General features: G+C 41.9%; 1 protein-coding gene across 1 annotated transcript; it reads left to right on the top strand.

The window, feature by feature from the left end:
- Window positions 1–10,101: 10,101 nt before the first annotated feature.
- Window positions 10,102–21,531, top strand: Ube2a (ubiquitin conjugating enzyme E2 A). Its single transcript, XM_070039829.1, has 6 exons — window positions 10,102–10,304; window positions 10,446–10,526; window positions 10,971–10,996; window positions 19,162–19,251; window positions 20,931–21,019; window positions 21,313–21,531. The coding sequence occupies exons 1-6, from the start codon at window positions 10,261–10,263 to the stop codon at window positions 21,439–21,441; spliced, it is 459 nt and encodes a 152-aa protein (XP_069895930.1). The 5' UTR covers window positions 10,102–10,260; the 3' UTR covers window positions 21,442–21,531.
- The last annotated feature ends 9 nt before the right edge of the window (window positions 21,532–21,540 follow it).

Genomic DNA, 21,540 nt, shown 5'->3' with positions numbered 1-21,540 from the left:
CATATACTTCTATCAATCCACAAGCATATGGGTTTTTTTTTTTTTTTTGAGCAAATTCATGTCTTAGAAGGCAATTAAGAATTCTATTGCATTATTCTTTTTTTCTTTTTTTTTGCCAGTCCTGGGGCTTGAACTCAAGGTCTAGGCAATGCCCCTGAGCTTTTGTTCTCAAGTTAGCAACCTACCACTTTGAGCCACAGCTCCATTTCTTGCTTTTTGTGATTAATTGGAAATAAGATTACCAGACTTCCCTGCTCAAGCTAGCTTTGAACCTCTATCCTCAGATCTCATCCTCTTGACTAGCTAAGGTTACAGGTGTGAGCCACTGGTGCCCAGTTATATTATTCTTTGGATATTTGTCTGTCTCTTTTTGTAATGTAGGAATAGAAGTTATTTGCCTTTTAATATGCTCCTGTATTGCAAATTAATGACTTCTAATCAAAATTTAGGTAGAAGCTTCTCAATCATACAATTAGATTGAGTTTGAAACATAGACGTTTCCTTTACCCTTGCATGGAGGTCCTAAAAAGCACTGCTGGAAGTATAATTTGAGTTCAGGAAATAGATTCACTTCAACTTTATGTATGAATGTGAGTCTTGATTTTTTGTTTTAATTTTTAACAGGACAGTAAGTCATTAAAGCAATTTGGCGTTGCTTTATTATTCAAGAAAAGTTGCTTATTGAATGACTGAACTGCACTATGTCAAATGTAGGCACTATTTTTCCTTGTAACAAGTTAGATTTATTACGAAACATTATTGTGTCTGCAACAAACCTAACAGCAAAATAGTTTAGTGTTCAATAAATTTTCTTATTCAGAAAATTTCTCCCCCCCCCCTCTCTCAGTACTAGGGGCCTTGAATTTGGGGCCTTGCCCCTTCTCTATCTTCCGAATGCTGAGCTTAAACTATGCACTACCATCCCTGTCTTCAAAAATCCATTTTTTGTCTTATTGGAATATACATGCACTTGTAATTAAAAAATGCAATCTCCAGGAAGTGGTACTGGGGTTCAAGTCATAGAGTTCTAGCTAGCCTTGAGTGCCTAGGCCCTAAGTTCAATTCCCAGGACCAGAAAAATATAAATATATATATATATATATATATATATATATATATGTATATATATATATATATATATATATATATATATATATATATATCAAGCCAGGCACTGGCAGCTCACACAGATAATCCTAGCTACTCAAGAGGCTGAAATCTGAGGATTACTGTTCAAAGCCAGCCCAGGCAGGAAAGTCCATGAGACTCTTATTTCCAATAAACCACCAGAAAACCAGAAGTGGTGCTGTGGCTCAAGTGGTAGAGCACTAGCCTTGAGTTGAAGAGCTAAGGGACAGTGCCCAAGGCTAGAGTTCAAGCCCCATGACTGACAAAAAAAAAGCCAGGCCCCAGTGGCTTATGCTGTCATCCTAGCTACTCAGGAGGCTGAAATCTGAGGATCACAGATCAAATCCAGCCCAAGCAAGAAAGTCCATGAGATTCTTAATCGCCAAAAATCTACTCAGAAAAGGCCAGAAGTGTTGCTGTGGTTCAAGTAGTAGAGTGCTAGACTGACAAAAAAAAAGGCATTATCCAGAAGAGATCTACCAATGTCTCACATCTATAGTCCTAGCTACTCAAGACGCTGAGATCTGAGTATAGAGATTCAAAGCCAGGTTCGAAGGTAGGAAAATATATGATATTCTTATGTCCAATTAGCCATCAAGAAGTCTGAAATGGGGCTGGGAAGGTGGCTCAGTGGTAGAGTGCTTGCCTTGCATGCATGAGGCCCTGGGTTCAATTCCTCAGCACCACATAAGCAAAAAGAAAAAAGCCAGAAGTGGCGCTCTGGCTCAAATGGAAGAGTGCTAACCTTGAGCTGAAGAGCTGATGGACAGCGCCCAAGCCCAGAGTTCAGGCCCCACGACCGGACCCCCCCCCCCAAAAAAGAAGTCTGAAATGGTTCAAAGTGGCAGAGTACTAGCCTTGGGGGAAGGCAGAGAAGCTGCTGAATTCAAGCCCTGGGAGGACTGGCACCAAAAAAAAATGTGATGATATGAATAGCATTCACTTCCCGATTTTGGGTGGTTATTTGGAGATAAGTCTCTTGGATTTGTATGCTTTAACTGCTTTCCTTAGACCTCAGTCTTCTGAGTAGCTAGAATTACAGGCCTGAGCCACTGGCACCAAGTGGCAGGCTGGATTTGATTGTACTTTGATTACCCATGGTCTATGGTTTGTTTGATTATATTCTCATGTATTAGTTTCATTTTAGTACTATAACAAATTACCAGCAATTTGGTGGCTTAATGCAATACAAACTTATTATTTTATACTTTTAGAGTCCAAGAGTGCCAAATCAATCTCAACCGTGGTCTCACTGGTCAGGCTGGTTGCTTCTGAAGGCTTCAAAGGAAACCTTATTCTTCCTCTCCCCGCTTCAAGTCACCATCTCTTGGTCTCTTGGCTTCTGGCTGCATCACTCCAATCTCTGCTTCCATCATTCTATAACTTTCTCACTCAGAGCTCTGACTCCTAATACATCCCTCATATGGGGACCAGTGGGATTACATTAGGCCTACTCATTTTGTTATTGCTGGTCCTGGAGCTTGATCTCAGGACTTGAGCATTGTTCTTGAGCTTCTTTTATGCTCAAGGTTATTACTCTACCACTTGAGCCCCTCTGCACTTCCAGCTTTTTGGTAGTTAATTAGAGGTATGAGTCTCGTGGATTTTCCTGCATGGGCTGGCTTTGAACCACAATCCTCAGATCTCAGCCTTCTGAGTAGCTAGGATTACAGGCATGAGCCACCATCACCTGGCTTCCATGTAAATTTTTTTGAAAAATTCAAAATATAGTATTAATACTTGGGTATAATATTTGTAATGCAACCTACTAGTGAGAAGAATGGCATTCTTTTATGGAGGGGATAAAAGTCAGTTGCAAATATTCATCTATTAAATTTCCTCTGTAATAAGATTTATTTATTTTATACTTGAAATCTTTTTTACAGAGGCAAATACTGCCATATACTTTTTTTGTCGGTTGTGGAACTTGAACTCAAGGTCTTGGCACTGTCCCTGAGCTCTTTTGCTCAAGGCTAGTGTTCTACCACTTTGAGCCACAGTTCCACTTCCAGTTTTTGAGTGGTTAATTGGAGGTAAGAATCTCACAGAGACTTTTCTGCCTAGGCTGGCTTCAAACCTCTATCCTTAGACCTCAGTCTCTGGGTAACCAGGATTACAGGTTTGAGCCATCAGTGCCCAGTTGCCATATACTTCTATCAGTCCATAAATATATATGATTTTGATTGAGCAGATTCATCTCTCAGGAGGCATTTAAGAATTCTATTACATGGGGCTGGGAAGGTGGCTCAGTGGTAGAGCACTTGCCTTGCATGCATGAAGCCCTGGGTTCGATTCCTCAGCACCACATAAGCAGAAAAAAAAAGCCGGAAGTGGCACTGTGGCTCAAGTGGTAGAGTGCTAGCCTTGAGCTGAAGAGCTGAGGGACAGCACCCAGGCCCAGAGTTCAGGCCCCATGACTGGACCCCCCCCCCAAAAAAAGAATTCTATTACAGGGGCTGGGAAGGTGGCTCAGGCTTGCCTTGTATGCATGAGGCCCTGGGTTCGATTCCTCAGCACCACATAAGCAAAAAGAAAAAAAAGCCAGAAGTGGCATTGTGGCTCAAGTGGTAGAGCGCTAGCCTTGAGCTGAAGAGCCAAAGGACAGAGCCCAGGCCCAGAGTTCAGGCCCCACGACCGGACCCCCCCCCCCCCCAAAAATAAAAAGAAAACAATTCTATTACAGGCAGGCACGGTGGTTCACGCCTGTAATCCTAGCTACTCAGGAGATTGAGATCTAAGGATTGCGGTTCTATTCCAGACTGGGCAGAAAAGTCCCTGTAAGACTCTTTTTTTGTTTTGTTTTGTTTTTTGCCAGTCCTGGGGCTTGAATCCAGGGCCTAAGCCCCATCCCTAATGCTTCTTTTTGCTCAAGGCTAGTACTCTACCACTTGAGCCACAGCACCACTTCCAGCTTTTTCTGTTTATGTGGTACTGAGGAATAGAACCCAGGGTTTCATGCATGTGAGGCAAGCAATCTACCACTGAGCCACCTTCCCAGCACCTCACCCCCCCCCCTGCTACTCTTATCTCCAATTAGCCAGTCAAAAACTGGAAGTGGTGCTGTAGCTCAAAGTGGTAGAGCACTACCCTTGAGCAAAAGAGCTCAGGGACAGCACCCAGGCCCTGAGTTCAAGCCTTATGACCAACAACAACAACAACAAAAAGAATTACATTACATTACTCTTTCTCTCCCTCTTTCTTCCTTCCTTCCTTTTTTTATCTTTTCTTTTTCTTTTTCTTTTTCTTTTTTTTTTTTTTTTTTTTTTTTTTGGTTGTGGGGCTTGAACTCTGGGCCTGGGCACTGTCCCTCAGCTCTTCAGCTCAAGGCTAGCACTCTACCACATGAGCCACAGCTCCACTTCTGGTTTTCTGAGTAGTTTATGGGAAGTAAGAGTCTCACAGACTTTCCTGCCTGGGCTGGCTTTGAACTGTGATCCTCAGATCTCAGCCTCTTGTGTAGCTAGGATTACAGGCTTGAGCCACCGCCACCGGCACCCCTCCCTTCCTCCCTCCCTTCCTTCCTTTTCTTGCCAGTCTGGTGCTTGAACTCAGAGTCTGGGCACTGTTCCTGAGCTATTAGGCTCAAGTTAGCATTCTACCACTTTGAGCCACAGCTCCACTTCTGGCTTTTAAAAGTGTTAGTTCAGAGGTAAGAGTTTCATAGACTTTCCTGATAGGGCTGGCTTTAAAGTGCAATCCTTAGAAATCTCAGCCTCCTGAGTAGCTATGGATTACAGGTGTGAGCCACCAGCTCCCAGCAAGCTTAGCCATTTAATCAGAAAAGTAATTTCTCTATTTTCTGACTTAATTTAACCATACCTACGAAGTCCCATTTATCTTATAAAGTAACAGATTCACAGGTTCTGAGATGAATCTTGACATGGAAATTGAGGGGACATTATTTAACTTATGACACCATGCCTTCATTTCCCTTGATCTAGAAATTCAACAGATTCCTACATTAAAGGCCTTAACTCCAAACTTTTATATTCCCCATCCCCTATGTCCTAAGAGCTGTAAATAGATAGCAAATCACTACTTTGTCGCCAGGAGCAAACATTGTGGCCTCTGTTAAGTCCCGTGAGATTCTGGGCTCCATCTGAGATTTGGGAGTCAAGAAAGACCTTGATTGTATTTTCTGTTGTCTTTGGTTGCAGTTTGTATTAAATTTTATCAACAAAAGTAGGAATTGTAAGAAAACACGCCTTCTGCTTTCATTGGATAACAGAAATACAAGCAGTCTTATGACCCTGGAAATCATAGTTGATTTGTTATTTTCCTCTGATCCAGTTCTGAAATATAAGTCTGAATTCTGCATTATGAATTCTCCATGAAGGATTTTCCCTTTCAGGAGCACTGATTTGAATTCAGGGCCTTTCTCTTAGCTTTGTTTGCTCAAGGCAGACAGTCTACCACTTGTGCCATACTTCTAACTTCTGGCTTTTTTTGTTATTTATTTGGCGATAACAGTCTCACAGATTTGTCTGCTCTGACTGGCTTTGAACCTTGACTCTCAGATCTGAGTCTCCCGAGTAGCTAGGATTACTGGCACAAGCCAACAACATCAGGTAAGGCTTTTTTTTTTCTTTTTTTTTTTTTTGGCCAGTCCTGGGGCTTGAACTCAGGGCCTGGGCACTGTCCCTGAGCTTCTTTTTGCTCAAGGCTAGCATTCTACCACTTAAGTCACAGTGCCACTTCTGGCTTTTTCTGTTTATGTGGTACAGAGGAATCGAACCCAGGGCTTCATGCATGCTTGAGGCAAGCACTCTACCACTAAGCCACACTCCCAGCCCTCAGGTAAGACTTCTAAGTTGGGGGGGGGGAGAGGGAAGGGGAGGGGGGACGATAAAGAGGGTATTTCTGCAAAATGTTGAGGTGCGATGAGGGTAGGAACAACGCTTGGCAAACTGTATTGTATTTTAGGATGTTCTAGCCTTGTACTGGTTTGGGAAACAATTTTCTGTGTTACCACTTGCTATGACAATCCTGCTTTGGATGAGGACTGTGACAGCTCAGTATTCCGATGATGCAATCACATTCTGTTGCTAGAGATACCTTTAGTCAACAGATACCACAGCCCTTCCCAACTACTTTGGTTCGTGATCTCTGGCTTCCTTGATCATTTGGTCCAAAGAAGGGGAAGAAAGGTGATTTCAAAAACTGGATGGCATGGCGGGTGTGACGGTAGATGCCTTCAAGGAGGTTGAAGAAGGAGGTTTGTGAGTTGGAAGCCAGCCATGGCTACTGATGGAGCTCTGTCTCCAAATAGGCAAAATTCAAACAAAGGAAATAGATAAGCGCACAACAAACTCGAATATATCTATAGGTTACAATTTAAGTGTTACGTCCAATCCAGGAAACTTTAAGGCCCTTTTGTACACTCTGGGACCATATATGCTGCTTTTCAATGGGGGTAGATTTGATCTTTCCCACATGCACTAACTCACTAAGCTGCCTAAATTAACCATCCCTGGATTTGAGAGCACCTAATCAACTTCACCACCCTCACTTTTCCAAGCTGATGGCTCAGTATTCCCTGGTGAAGCTCTCTATTCGCTAAGCTCAGAAACCCCACTTCTCCAGAAACTCTTTGCCCCTATTCATGCTGTTATTCTAAACTTCTGAATTATTCTCTCAAGCTTCATTTTCATCTGTTTTATGACAACATTGAAATAGACTCATTTCAAGATCCCTAAGGCCTGGTATCTTGTACATAACTTCTCGAAGTTATTAAACAAAACACTAGGCTCTACTGTGAAGACATTCAATAGTTAATGTATTTTGTGACACTAACAATACTGAAGACCTCCTTTTTTTTTTTGCCGGTTTTTGCCGGTCCTGGGGCTTGAACTCAGGACCTGGGCACTGTCCCTGAGCTTCTTTTGTGCAAGGCTAGCAGTCTACCACTTGAGCCATAGCGCCACTTCCAGGTTTTTCTGTGTGTGTGATACTGAGAAATTGAATTTAGGGATTCATGCATGGTAGGCAAGCACTCTACCACTATGCCACTTTCCTAGCCCTCACATCTATGATTTATATATTCACTCAGTCCATTTAGCAGATTTAAATAAGTTTCCAAATGAGATGATTTTAAGAGAGGGAAGTTAGCCACACTGGGTCTGGCCTAATCAGATAAAACTTTCAAGTAGACTGAATTTTCCTTGAGATTCAAATTATGGGAATTCAATGTGAGAGAAATTCTCTGTTGCCAACTTTGAAGATGGTCACCAGTCAAAAGATGTAGGTGATCTCTCAGAGGTGGAAGTGGTTCCCAATTTGGCAGCACTGAAACAGAGACCTCAGTCCTAGAACTGCACAGAACAGGACTTTCTCTACAACTTCTGCTAATTTAAGTGATGATAAGAGAACCATGGCATTTGCTTTTACAGGTCCTGTTTTTGCTAATTTCACCTGTCTACTTAGTAGATGACAAGTTTCTAGATGCGAAGAAAAAGCTTTTTAAAATATCTTTTTGTTTCCCTCATCTCACCATAGACATAATTTAATGTTATTAGGGAGATTGAACTGATATGTGGGAGTTAATGCAAGATATAAATCATTGGCCATAAAACTACTGGTTGCTAGGCAACAATAGGTGTAAACAAATTCCTGCCTCCAGTGTACATAAATTCATGCATATCTGAAGACTGCTAAACATCTTCATTCAAGTAGATGTCTTATCTGTACCATCAGCTCAGGAAGTATCACAAAAATTTTTTTGGTTCTGATCCTGGAGGCTTGAACACAGGACTTGGGTGCTGTCTAAACATTTTTGCTCAAGGCTAGTACTCTACCACTTGAGTCACACCTCCACTTCTGGCTTATTTTATTTATTTTTTAGGGTACTTAATTGGAGATAAGAATCTCACAGACCTTTCTACCTAGGCTGGTTTCAAACCATCATCCTCAGTCCTCAGCCTCCTAAGTAGCTATGATTACAGGCATGAGCCACAACCTGGCCCCACTTAAAATTGTTTCTTGTCTGTAATCAGAGCTATCAGGAGGCTGAGAGAGACTGAAATTTGTGGATTGCAGTTCAAAGCCAGTCGGGCAGGAAAAGTCTATGAGACTTTTCAAGTGGTAGAGTGCTAGCACCCAAGCCCTAAGTTCCAGCACCAGTACTGGCACACACACACATACATACAGAGACACACATACAATGTTTCTCAAAGTTTCCCATCACACTCTGTCCCCTAATTTCTTTTTTTTTTTTTTTTTTTTGGTCAGTTGTGGGGCTTTAACTCCAGATCTGGGTGCTGTCCCTGAGCACTTTTGCTCAAGGTTAGCGCTCTATCACTTTGAGCCACAGCTCCACTACCAGTTTTCTGGTGGTTAATTAGTCTCAAAGACTATCTTGTCCTGACTGGCTTATGGACCTCGATCCTCAGATCTCAGCCTCCTGAGTAGCTAGTGTGACCCAGTAGCGCCCCGCTTCTATCCCTTAATTTCAAATCCCCATTTACCTTAGGGCTTAGAGCTCCACTCATTGCTAACTCCTTTCATTCTCTTTTCCCCATGTTCAATGGGTTGCCAAGTCTTCCTCATTCGCCCCTTCCCCTACTTTTCTGGCATTGCCCAGTGTAGTATCTGTCACACAGAATGGAGTCAGAATCTCCTAGCCTTTCTCCTAGGAGCAATCTCTGGTTAATGTTGTTCTCATGATGTTACTTCTCTGCTGAAATGCTTTCGAAGGAATCCATTAGCTTGGCATTGAAGACTCTCCAGGACTTCAGTCAAACCTACATTTCTTATAATTTCTGCAATTTTTAAATGCATATTTTGCCTACCTGGTAGGTTATTTTTGCTTGGTCTTGAAGATTATTTCTTTCAAACTGTTATTGCTTTTGCAGATCCACGTACTAATCGTGACTTTTCCTGCAATTTCAACTTTTCCACGTGCATCTTACTTTTACTTGATCTACTGTCCTTCCAATTGTGTGCAGTTGGATACTCTCATACCTTGAACTCTTTGGAGCCACTTGGCTTGTTGAACTGCCAAAGGGAAATGTGGTTCCAGAGTCAAATTGTGAGTGCCTAGAGATTTTTTTTAATTATTCTGTTTGCATGAAGCTGTTATTGTCTCCCCCAGGACACCCAACACCATTTTATTCCATTTTTGGGGTGATTACTGGCCTAAATGTTGCAATGGAAATCCTCACATTCATTTCATGGGAAAGGGACCCAGAGCCTCTTTCATAGTCAAGGCTTATTTCCTTTTTGGCTTTTACATAGTTTTAGCCACTTTCTCTCTCACACACACACTCCCATTCCAACAGAGTTCCTGCTGTTGGAAAACAGGTTTGGTTAGACCCACTCCTTCTTCTATTCACTTTTACTTCCAACCTTCTCTTTTTCCCTTCCGTCTGTCACCCCATTTTAATAAAAAATAATCTGGTCTTCAAAGGAAAAAGAAAGAAGAATAGCTGGGTGTGGTGGTGCACACCTGTCATCCCAGCAGGAAGATGGTGAGTTTGAGGCCAGCCTGCCTGAACAAATTCCTCCCTCCAAAAACAAGTCTGTCTCTCAATTTCTATCTCTGTCTCTCCTACTAGCTCTGTCTTTCTTGTCTCTCTCACACACAAACATATACAGAGACACATACAGACACACAGACACACAGACACACAGACACACACACACACCAAAAAAAAAAAAAAAAAAAAAAAAAAAAAGGAAAAGGAGGGGGAGCGGGAAAGTTCCCAGGGTTCCTGTTAGTATTGCCGAGTGCAAAAGGAGCCTTTTCCCTCGCTAATTTCTTGTAAATTAGAGGCTTTCCCTTTTCTCAGGCTTATTGGTCACCCCTGGACCATCCCCAGCGCGACTCCCAGCCTCCTTTGCTAGAATTTAATGACATAAGCAACTTATGCCCCCCCCCCGCCTTGGTGTTGGTACGGCCTGTCCGGAGAGAGGCGTTTCACACACCCCTCCCTTTCCTTTCAGTTTGGTTCAGCCCCCGTCTACTCGGGGGTGGTGCTTAGCCGGCGCCAGACCGACCCTAGGCTTCGGCGAGGCAGTGCGGTTCCGCTGGGCGCTGCCGCACTACCTCAAGCTCCTGCTCCGACTCCGGCTGGGGCTGCTTCCTCCGAGTCGCGATCTCTCGGTGGATGTTCCACATCTGACCGGACAAGAGATATGTCTACCCCGGCCCGGCGCCGTCTTATGAGAGACTTCAAAAGGTAAAACAGGCAGGGACACTGGAGGCGGGGGGCTGCGTGCAGGGGTGCAGGGCGGGTCCGGGAGAGGCGGAGTGTGGGTTGGGGTAGACCAGCTGAGAACTGAGGCGACTTGGGGGGCGATCGTTGTCTGTCTCTCTGAAGGTTGCAAGAAGATCCTCCAGCTGGAGTGAGCGGTGCTCCTTCTGAGAACAACATAATGGTCTGGAACGCGGTCATTTTTGGGTGAGTCTGCGTTCCGGGCTCTTACCTAGAAATGGGGGTCACCAGGCGTCTCGCATGGTATCCCCGGGCAGGCCCTGAGCGCAGACTTAGGGTGAACGGGGGAAAAATTGTTTGGGTTTGGCTGGGCCTAGGCGCTTCCCCGGAGCCTATGCCTCGATTTAGCTCAGTTCCCGCTGCCAGGGGAAATCATTTGGGGGTTCGAGGGGGGCGGGGTAGGGGAGTAGTGCTGGTGGGTGGGGTGGTGGCCTGTGCTGTGTTTCTAGGACTCCCCCCCTCCCCGCCATAACTGGACTTAGTAGCTTGGCCCTGCGTAGCGACACTTGATCAGGGGGATACGGGATGGCACCCTGAGAGTAGCCAGCCATCTCCTAAAAGGTGAAGTGAGGCGAGGGGAGCCCCCCCTAGCCCAAGCGAGAACTGACTTGATTTTTCTCTATGTTGCAGGCCTGAAGGGACTCCATTTGAAGATGGTAAGAGTTTCTTTACCCTGCTTTCAGGACTCTTGATCATATGGGGAAGGGGTGGGGATCCCGAATCACCCTGCAAGCACCTTCCTGCTTAGAAACCTGCTGTGCCTTAGCCTCTGCCTTCCAAAAGCTTGAGTGGAAGTCCAGTGTGTGGCAGGTTTCTCTAGATGTTGTCTACTGACTAGAAAATAGACCTTTTGTTTTTCTTCATCTTGTTTTTTTTCTGCCTTTCACTTAGTTTTTAACATACTCTGGTAAAGGCAGACACTATTGGAAAAACAGGACTGTTCCAAACTGGTTCTAAGGGGTTTTGAGGTTTGGGGCTGGGATTTTGCTACATTCACCCCCCCCCCCCACTGTGATTCTGACTTAGTGTGAAACTAACCAGTTGCTGAAAGAAGGATCCCAGGGACCATCTGCTTCAGAATTCTATCCCAAGGGCAGGAAGTGGTCAGCAGGTGCCTTAGTGTGTGGGTGTGTGGGAGTGTTCAGTGCTTAGTGCCTGTGGAAGTCCCATACACACAACTAACTGCTTTCTATAATCAGACATTGCCTGCCTGTCAACCTCATTTCTCCCAGATGTTCTTAGCTGTAAACACTGGCTGTAATTTTGTTGCATTTTGTTCTTTTTTGGCGCCAGCCCTGAAGCTTGAAATTGGGGCTGTGAGCCCTGACCTTTTTAAAACCTCAAAGCTAGCATTCTGCCACTTGAGCCATAGCTCCACTTCTGGCTTTGTGTGTGTGTATGTGTGTTTAATTGGATATAAGAATCTCAAAAACTTTCGGCCTGGGCTGGCTTCAAACCACAATCAGTCCTCACTCACATCTCAACCTCCTGAGGAGCTAGGATTACTGGCTACAGCCACACTGGTGTGTGGCTGGCTTAACTTTTTAAAGCACATAATCTCAGTTGCTCTTTTTTTTCCAGTCCTAGGGCTTGAACTCAGGGCCTAGACACTGTTCCTGAGCTTCTTTTTCTCAGGGTTAGCACCCTGATCCACACAGTGCCACTTCTGGCCTTTTCTGTTTATGTGGTACTGAGGAAACAAACCCAGGGCTTCAGGCATGCTTGAGGCAAGCACTCTACCACTAAGCCACATTCCCACCCCTCAGTTGCTCTTTTTAAAGAGTTTTTAAACTTTGTTTTGAATTTATCTCAAAACTTCACAGGTTTATGTTCAGTTTCCGCAAATAGAACACATACTGTGTCCCCTTCACCTAACTCTTTCCCTCACATACCCTTCCCAGTTTCATAGAAATGTCACAAGAAAATTGACATAGACAATTGAATTTTGCATCCACTCAATTTTGTGTGTGTTTAGCTACTGTCTCTTGAAAGTTTGGTACATTAAGAAGGTTTAAAAAGTGAGTTTATGAAATTCTTTAAATTTGAACTAGTTAAAAAGAAAACCTGAATTTTTTCTCAATTATTTATCTTTCTTTGGTATAGCATTTTGGATGCACACACATGCACACAGACACACACACACACTCACATACATACACCAGTTTGAAGGTAAAAAAACATTTCTACAGACTACTTACTATATACTTAATGTTGCTGAGTTGGATTGCTTTTTGGTGGTTCCAGTCCCCAAAATGCTGTGAGGTAAGTCAAGATCTATAATTCGTCTCAGGTACTCAGATTTTCTTAGCAAACTGTGGTCAGTTAGCCCAGTACTTTTAGCTTCCTTTCTGCTTTACCTCCTGGCTAGATTATCACTGCTTTTCATTGCTGCAAGAAATGACAGGAAAGTGATTGCTTTGGTGCTGTTAACCATTAAATTGGACCTGTAGCAGGAAATACCTAGGCTTAACTTTTTCTCCATTCCATTGGGGTGAATTTTTTGTACCTGAGCTTTATGTGCAGATTAATTGTATTTGCTTTAGTTCCAATAAGCTTTTGTTTTCACTGGCTTCTTTTTTTTCTTATTTTACTTGGACTGTTTTATGTTAGGCACAGCATTATTAATAGCACATCACTTTACTGGAGGTTGGCTACTTAAAATTTCAAGGGTGCTTCTCTTGATTTAAGTGGTATGAATTGAAAAGGTGCTTATGGAATCCATTATCTGCCTGGACATGTCCCCTTTGACATAACTGGCTCTATTTTTTATGGTGAATATCTCCATCTTGGCATTACTGAAAGGCATTAGGCCAAATGACAGTACTCTTATTTGGTTCATGTTATTAAATTGTCTTTTGTTAGCCATGGGTGCTTCCTCAGGTGTCTAGGACTCCTATTGGGGCTACAAAAATAGATTTGACCATTTGAATGTGTGCTGGTTCTAGGGCTTGAATTTACAGCCTGGGTACTGTCCCTGTCACTTGAGCCACAGCTCCACTTCTGGGTTTTTGGTGGTTAACTGAAGATAAGAGTCTCATGGACTTCCCTGCCTAAGCTGGCTTCAAATCACACAAACTCCTAAGTAGCTAGGATTACAGGCTTGAGTCACTGACTCCCACCTTTTTAAAAAAAATTTTGTATGTGTGTATGTATGGTGGTCCTGGAGCTTGCACTTGGGGCCAGAGCGCTGTCCTTGAGATTTTTTTTTCCAGTCCTGAGGCTTGAACTCTGCCTGGGCATTGTCCCTGTGCTTTTTGCTCAAGGTTAGTGCTCTACCACTTGAGCCACACAGCTCCACTTCCAGCTTTTTGTGATTAATTGGAGATAAGAGTCTCACAGAATTTTCTGCCAGAGCTGGCTTTGAACTGCACTTCTAAGATCTCAGCCTCCTGAGTAGCTAGGATTATAGGCATGAGCCACTGGCACCTGGCTCCAAGCTTCCTTTGTTTCTGTAATTGCTAGGCCCCAATTAAAGAGAAGAATATTAAGAAAAGGATCTTTTTAACTATATATTAATTGTACCGGAGGTTTCACTATGACAATTCACATGTGTATGTTCTTTTTTTGGCCATTCTTCTCACAACTTAGTTTGAAAAATAAGTGATTTTTATAGTAATGTTATTTGTTAAAATGTTGTAGATGTCCTACTTTTATTTTAATATACTTCATTGTTATTTTAAAGGTGATACACAAAGGGATTACAATTACATGAGTCAGGTTATGTTATGTTTTAATGAGAATAACTCTTTCTATTGCTCTCTCTTTCCCTGAAGAAAAGGGATTTGTAAAGGTAATTTGATTTGACTTCACACACTTGAAATCAGAGGAATTTTCTGGACAGTTTATACTTCATTAAAATAATGTGTGGTAATTACAAAGGTTATGGAATTTATATCTAAAATTGTTAATAATCAGGGGAATGTACTGTTGCTTGCTTTTCATAAAGGTAGACTTCTTGAGGATGTAAATCTTTTCTTGTTAAAACGAATCCCTTAAAATTCACTGAGGGTGGGGCTGGGAAGGTGGGTCAGTGGTAGAGCGCTTGCCTTGCATGCTCGAGGCCCTGGGTTTGATTCCTCAGCACCACATAAGCAAAAAGAAAAAAGCCGGAAGTGGCGCTGTGGCTCAAGTGGTAGAGCGCTAGCCTTGAGCTGAAGAGCTGAGGGACAGCGCCCAGGCCCAGAGTTCAGGCCCCACGACTGGACCCCCCCAAAAAAAAATTCACTGAGGGTGTTCTCAAAATAATTAAATCCTATGATGGAAAGTTTGAGGCATTATCTTAAGACTTAGAATTTTCAGTCATCAAATTTATTTTTGAGTACAAGTAGTTTGCTTTCTTTTCAGCAGTCACAAAGTAGTCAAATGGCAGAAAAACACCTGCTGAGGGACTTTTTGAATAAGTATTTTCAAAAATTTGTATTTTTCTATCTTTTGGCAGAACATGCACTTTTTTTTTTTTTTTTTTGGTAGGTCGTGGGGCTTGAACTCTGGGCTTGGGCACTGTCCCAGTGCTCTACCGCTTGAGCCACAGCACCACTTCCAAGAACATGTACTTTTTTTTTCCTTTCTTTTTTTTTTTTTCCGGTCCTGGGGCTTTGAACTCAGGGCCTGGGCTCTCTGTTCCTGAGCTCAAGGTTAGCACTCTACCACTTGAGCCACAGCACTATTCCCAGCTTTTTTGTGTGGTACTGAGGAATCAAACCCAGGGCTTCATGTATACTAGGCAAGCATTCTACCACGAGGCCACATTCCCAGCCCCCACACACTTAGTTTTCAATACTAAGGATTGAACTCAGACTCATGTTTGCTAGTCAAGTGCCCTACCTCTTAAGCTATGCCCTCAGCCCAGAGTATATGTTTTTATTTGTTTATTTAGATTGTGAGGCTTGAACTCAAGGTCTAGGCACTGTTCCTGAGCCTCTTTGTACTAAAGGCTAGTTCTCTAGCACTTGAGCCACACGCCACTTCTGGTTTTTGAGTGGTTAATTGGAGACAAGAGTTTCAGAGACTTTTCTGCCTGGGCTAGCTTTGAACTGTAATCCTCAGATTTCAGCTTCCTGAGTAGCTAGTATTACAGGTATGAGCCACAGGCAGCGCCCAGCACATATATTCTTTAGTTTAACCATATCAGTTCTTATTGCCATGTATGAGCCATTTGACGCATAATTTTCTTGGTCTCCAGTATGTATACAGATGGATCCGTTTTCCTTATGTTTGGGCCTCCTTAGGAAGATGAATAAAATCAATAGAGATGATGTATAATAATTGTGAGGCTTAAACTTGGGAGTTATTCTAGAACCTAGCCTCTTAAATATTCTGAGTGTAAGCTCTAGTCTGAGATTGTGTATAGTCTATGATTTTAATGATCTTAATATTTGTTTAGCTCTCCAAAATTGCATTGAGTGTTCTGTTGAGGTCCTGATTTATGTGTCTGAAAGTATAGAATACCTTTTTAGTGTATTTATTGAATAAGATTTGGGTCTTTACCTGCTTTACTTTTCAAGATAGTAAAAGCTATTTAAATGCTTTTTCTTTGCGGGGGTGGGGAGTTCGTCGTGGGGCTTGAACTCAGGGCTGTCCCTGAACATCTTTGTACTCAAGGCTAGCACTCTACCACTTGAGCCACAGCTCCACTTCTGGCATTTTGTGCTTAAGGGGAGATATTTTTCAGATTTTTTTTCCTGCCCCGGCTGGCTTTGAACTGTAATCCTCAGAATTTAGCTTCCTAAGAGCTAAGATTACAGGCATGAGCCACTGGCAGTGAGCTCTTTTTTTTTTTTTTTTTTTTACTATTTTAACCTAGTTTTACTTGAAGAACTTGAGGTTTTAGTCAGATTGAGTGCTTTTTTCCCTTCACCTCAGGTTTACCAGCCAGTAACCAGAGTAAGGATTTCAACCCAGATCTGACTGCAAAGATTTTGCTCTTGCCAACTCTGCTCTAGTCTTGTTTATGCTTCCTTATGTAGTACTTCACCACCTTTAGATACCATATTTAATAATGGTGGGGTTAAAAGATCTCTGTAGTCTGTTTTGGGGGGACACTACTGGGGTTTAAACTCAGGCCCTTGGCACTTTCTAGGCAGGTGCCCTACCACTGAGCCATGCCTTCAACTCTGTAAGAGCTATTAAACCTGTCCAATTTTAGAGCAATTACTTGGCGTTTAATCCCTTACCTGTAATTTAGTAAGATTTCAGCATTGATCCCATTATATATACACATTTGAGATACATAAGGAAGCTTCCAAGTGTTCAACTGTCTACCATTCCTACTTTCTTGCATAGTATAAAGTGAATAACTTTGAAAGGAAGAACTGCACATTCTTCCTCAAAAACCAGGAAGATTTAGATGGTAATAAAGGTGAAGTATATTTGGTGTTCTCCAGGCTTGAACTGAAGGCTTGGGTGGAGCACTGTCCCTGAACTACTTTTGCTCAAGGCTAATGCTTTGATCACTTGACCGACAGTGCCACATCTAGCATTTTCTGAGTTTTTTTTTTTTTTTTTTTTTTTGACGCTTTGATCACTTGACCGACAGTGCCACATCTAGCATTTTGAGTTTTTTTTCTTTTGGAGATAAGACTCTTACAGACATTCCTGCTTGGGCTGACTTTGAACTGCAATCCCCACATCTCAGCCTCCTGAGTAGATAGGATTACAGGTGTATGCTACTGTGTTCCACCATTCCATACTCTTGGGAAATACAACATGCCTCTATGTGTTGGCATATTTTGTGGTGCTGAGAATGGAATCCAGGACCTCCCACAGCTAAGCAGGTGCTTTATCATAGCACAGAAACTCCCCCTATACCCCACTGTGATATGACCTTTTAAAGTCATTCTCAAATTTTGTAACACATACTCATACCAAGGGCCACTTACAGTGAGTTCCTTCCTGTGAGTGGTTGTAGTAAACATACTTTGGTATTGTTACATAACAGATGTAGACATTGAAGAATGATGGTATTCTTCTTTTCTTCCCCAGTAATAAACCTCTTCACGGGAGCAAGGCAGAACTAAATCACCAACTCTGCATTAGTAATAAATTATACTCTAGCTGAAGGATGGTCTGTTGTATTACAATGAGTAATGTATTAAATGCACCAGGGAAATAGAATGTGGATTGCCTTATATCAGATAGCAACTGATTTCATCTCATTTACTTAATTTCTCAGTGAGGGGGAAAAAGTCTCCCAATTGTATTTTTGATTTATTTGACAATTTAAAACATTTTGAAAGGCAAGATTGCCCTCAGATAACAACATCCTATAACTCTTGAGTAAAATGCAGATTGTCTATTACCTGCTGTGCTTTCAGGTCTCCTGCCCCCTTAGGTTGATCCATGTTGAAGGAGAATAATTTCAGTAGCACTATCCTAAACAGATCTCATTAGAAAGATAATTTTGTGGCCTCTATTAATACAGTATAACCAAATGTGATTTTTAAGTCATTTCTATGATTTCCCTCCCTTAATATGACTAAGTTGATTTAATAGTGTTTTCATTAGTCACTATTTTATGAAAGTGAACCAGTGAACAATTTTTATACTTACTCCTATCTTAAAAATAACTTGAGCCATGCACAGGTGGCTCACACCTGTAATCCTAAGCTACTCAGGACATTAAGGATAAAAGGATCACAGTTCAAAGCCAGCCTGGTCAGGAAAGCCCATGAGACTCCTCTCCAATTAACTACCAAAAATGCAGGAAGTGGAGTTGTGGTTTAAGTGGTAGAGCTCTAGTCTTGAGCATAAAGGCTCAGGGACAATACCTAGGCCCTGAGTTCAAGCCACAGGGCCAGCACAAAATTTAAAAGGAAGGAAGAAAACTTAATTATGGATTTTTCTCCCTCCCTCCCTCCCTCCCTCCCTCCTTCCCATTGTGGGGCTTGAACTCTGGACCTGGGCACTGTCCCTGAGCTCTTCAGCTCAAAGCTAGTGTTGTACCACTTGAGCCACAGCCTACTTCCAGGTTTTTTGGTGGTTTATTGGAGATAAGAGTCTCACAGATTTTCTTGCCCGGGCTGGCTTTGAACCGCAATCCTCAGATCTCAGCCTCCTGAGTAGCTAGGATTACAGGTGTGAGCCACTGGTGCCCCACTTGGATTTTTATTTCTAACGTTAGTTTTGAAACCTTTGTTTTTTTCTCTTTTACTCTGTTGAAAACTACTGCAGTTTAAGATGACAACTGACTGAAATAATGCTTTAGAAGTCTTTTATTCCTATAAAGGGCAAAAGCAAATTTGGGGCCCAGTTCCTTGTCATTTTTATATAAGGGCATTTTTGAAGTGCACAATGGCTAAAGTCATCCTACACGGAACAATTTTGAGTTTGTGATACTAGTTTTTAAGTTTGGAGGTGAATAATGGCAAACCAAAGCACAAATCAACTTTGACTTAGGAATATTTGTCCTTCTTGGGCTAGGAATATGGCTTAGTGGTAGAGTGCTTGCCTAGCATGCATGAAGCCCTGGGTTTGATTAGTGAGTACCACATAAATAGAAAAAGCCGGAAGTGGTGCTGTGGCTCAAGTGATAGAGTGCTAGCCTTAAGGAAAAGAAGCTCAGAGACAGTGCCCAGGCTGAGTTCAGACCTGTAGACTGGCTGTGTGTGTATATATATATACACATATATATGTATATATGTATACACACACATATTTGTCCATCTTTAGAGTCATTCCTAGAGCTGAATTTCTAACCCTATCTACACTTTTTCTTCACTATTGCATTTTAATACTTGGAAAAAAAGCCTTATGGAACATTCAAACCAAACCACTACTGAACAGTGATAAATACATTTCTCAACCTGTTCTTTTCTAACTTCAGGAACATTTAAGCTTACAATTGAATTCACTGAAGAATACCCGAATAAACCACCGACTGTCAGATTTGTCTCTAAAATGTTTCATCCCAATGGCAAGTATCGCAGTTTTAATATAGTATTTTAAGCTGTTACGATATAGTGCTATACAGAGAACCACATTGCCTGTTTAGCTGTAGTAGTTAAGTATTTGCTCTGTTTCCTGAAATGTGAACTTATTGGTACTGACTCATCTATTGCCATCTTTTTTTTTTTTGGTCTGTTGTGGGGCTTGAACTCTGGGCTGGGTGCTGTCCTTGCACTCTTCAGCTCAAGGCGAACACTCTACCGCTTGAGCCACAGCACCACTTCCGGTTTTCTAGTGGTTTATGGGAGATAAGAGTCTCCGGACTTTATAGCCCAGGATGGCTTTGAATCACAATCCTCAAATCTCAGCCTCCTGAGTAGCTAGGATTACAGGCGTGAACCACCAGTGCCCAGCTTCTATTGCCATTTTGAGCTATAGTCCTAGCAATGAAGTAGGAAAGGTACTTTCCCCTTGATTGGAGTCTTAAGAGCCTCCTGGGTTTGGTGATCTTTGTCATTTACTTATTAAACAAAAATGAGGATGCAATTGGGGTTTTCTTTTTTTTTCCTTTCAGTCTTGGGGCCTGGGTGCTGTCTCTGAGCTTCTGTTTGCTCAAGGCTCTCCCAGTTGAGCCACAGTTTCATTTCTGGCTTTTTCTGTGATTAATTGAAGAGTCTCATGGACTTTGCTGCCCAAGGCTGGTTTTGAACCACTACCCTCAGATCTTAGCCTTCTGAGTAGCTAGTATTACAGGCATGAGTCATCTGCACGTGGCTTGGGGTTTTGTTTTGTTTTTTTTTGCCAGTCCTGGGGCTTGAACTCAAGGCCTGGGCACTGTCTCTGAGCTTCTTTTTGCTCAAAGCTAGCACTCTATCACCTGAGCCACAGTGCCACTTCTGGCTTTTCTGCTTATGTGGTACTGAGGAATTGAACCTAGGGGCTTCATGCATACTAGGCAAGCACTCTGCCACTAGGCCACATTCTTTTAATGCTAGGGGTTTTCTTTTAATGCTAGGCCAGGTCAGTGTGTAATTATCTTTACTAGTATTTAAAAAAACAGTTGTGTATATCAGACTTGCCATGGAACATTTTTAAAAAGAAAATTCTCTGGCCTCATTCTACACCTATGAAAGAATCAGCTTCTATTGAGGGCCAGGCATATATATGTTAGGAAAGTGCTACAGGTCTAGAGGATTCTTTTTTTTTTTTTATTATTGTGAAAATATTGTACAGAGGGGTTACATTTACATGGTCAGGATAATGAGTAAGGTCTACAGGATTCTAACATGCCTTTTTTTCTAGTAGTAAGCTCAAAATGGCTTGCTTTTATAAATAGTTTATAGTATCAGATATTTTATATATTTATGCCAAGAATGAAACCTGGTGAATGCTGTGCTTTTATTATTTCAGATAGGAGACATAGTTTACAAATTTTGTGGAATGAACTTGCCATAATTCTATGGATAAGGGACCCTATTAGAAGAGAAGTAGGCTTTCCTGCAAAGTAGGGCTCATTTCAGAATGAGTATATTTTCTAGTTTTATACCAGTCACATTGGATATCATCTTATCACACTGATCCACTAGAGCAGTGGGAACACAGTGAACTAATAATATTTTCTTTAAATTTTGAAAGCAAAGTGTTATTTTTGTCTTAACTGTATTCTTAGAAGTCTTACATTTAACATACCTACTTCTGTGCTTTTAGTTTATGCTGATGGTAGCATATGTTTGGATATACTGCAAAACCGCTGGAGTCCGACTTATGATGTGTCTTCTATTTTAACATCCATCCAGGTGAATTTTTCCTTATTGTGACTGTGACCTTTTGTTTTGGAAAGTCCTAACTTGTTGAGCCAAAGCTTATTTTATAGATAAAAGTAGACCGTTAATACCCAAGCCACTGGAAAACGTGTGTGTGTATGTGTGTGTGTATCTAGTCTACTTGGAGTTAAAGTCACATAGTTAGTATGCTAATGACATGCAGTTTAACTATTATATATTACATATTATCACTGGTAAAATAGCTGTTTGTTTTGACCATTTTTTTTGCACTGATATACTGACATTAAAATTTTTTTTCTCTATAGTCTCTGTTGGATGAACCCAATCCGAATAGTCCGGCAAACAGCCAGGCCGCCCAGCTGTACCAGGAGAATAAGAGGGAATATGAAAAACGTGTTTCTGCAATAGTAGAACAAAGTTGGCGTGACTGTTGACCACAAGTGGAGTAAAAGAAGAGGCTGGTCATAAAAAATGTGTTTATCACATTAATGCTAATGTCATTACATTTACTTTACAAAAGCAAATAGCTGTTG

The sequence above is a fragment of the Dipodomys merriami genome, unplaced genomic scaffold, assembly GCF_024711535.1.
Source record: "Dipodomys merriami isolate MVZ:Mamm:240054 unplaced genomic scaffold, mDipMer1.0.p SCAF_3, whole genome shotgun sequence".
In the NCBI taxonomy this organism is placed as follows: domain Eukaryota; kingdom Metazoa; phylum Chordata; class Mammalia; order Rodentia; family Heteromyidae; genus Dipodomys; species Dipodomys merriami.
Note: the sequence above shows the minus strand (reverse complement) of the source record. Positions and strands in the feature narration are given on the sequence as shown.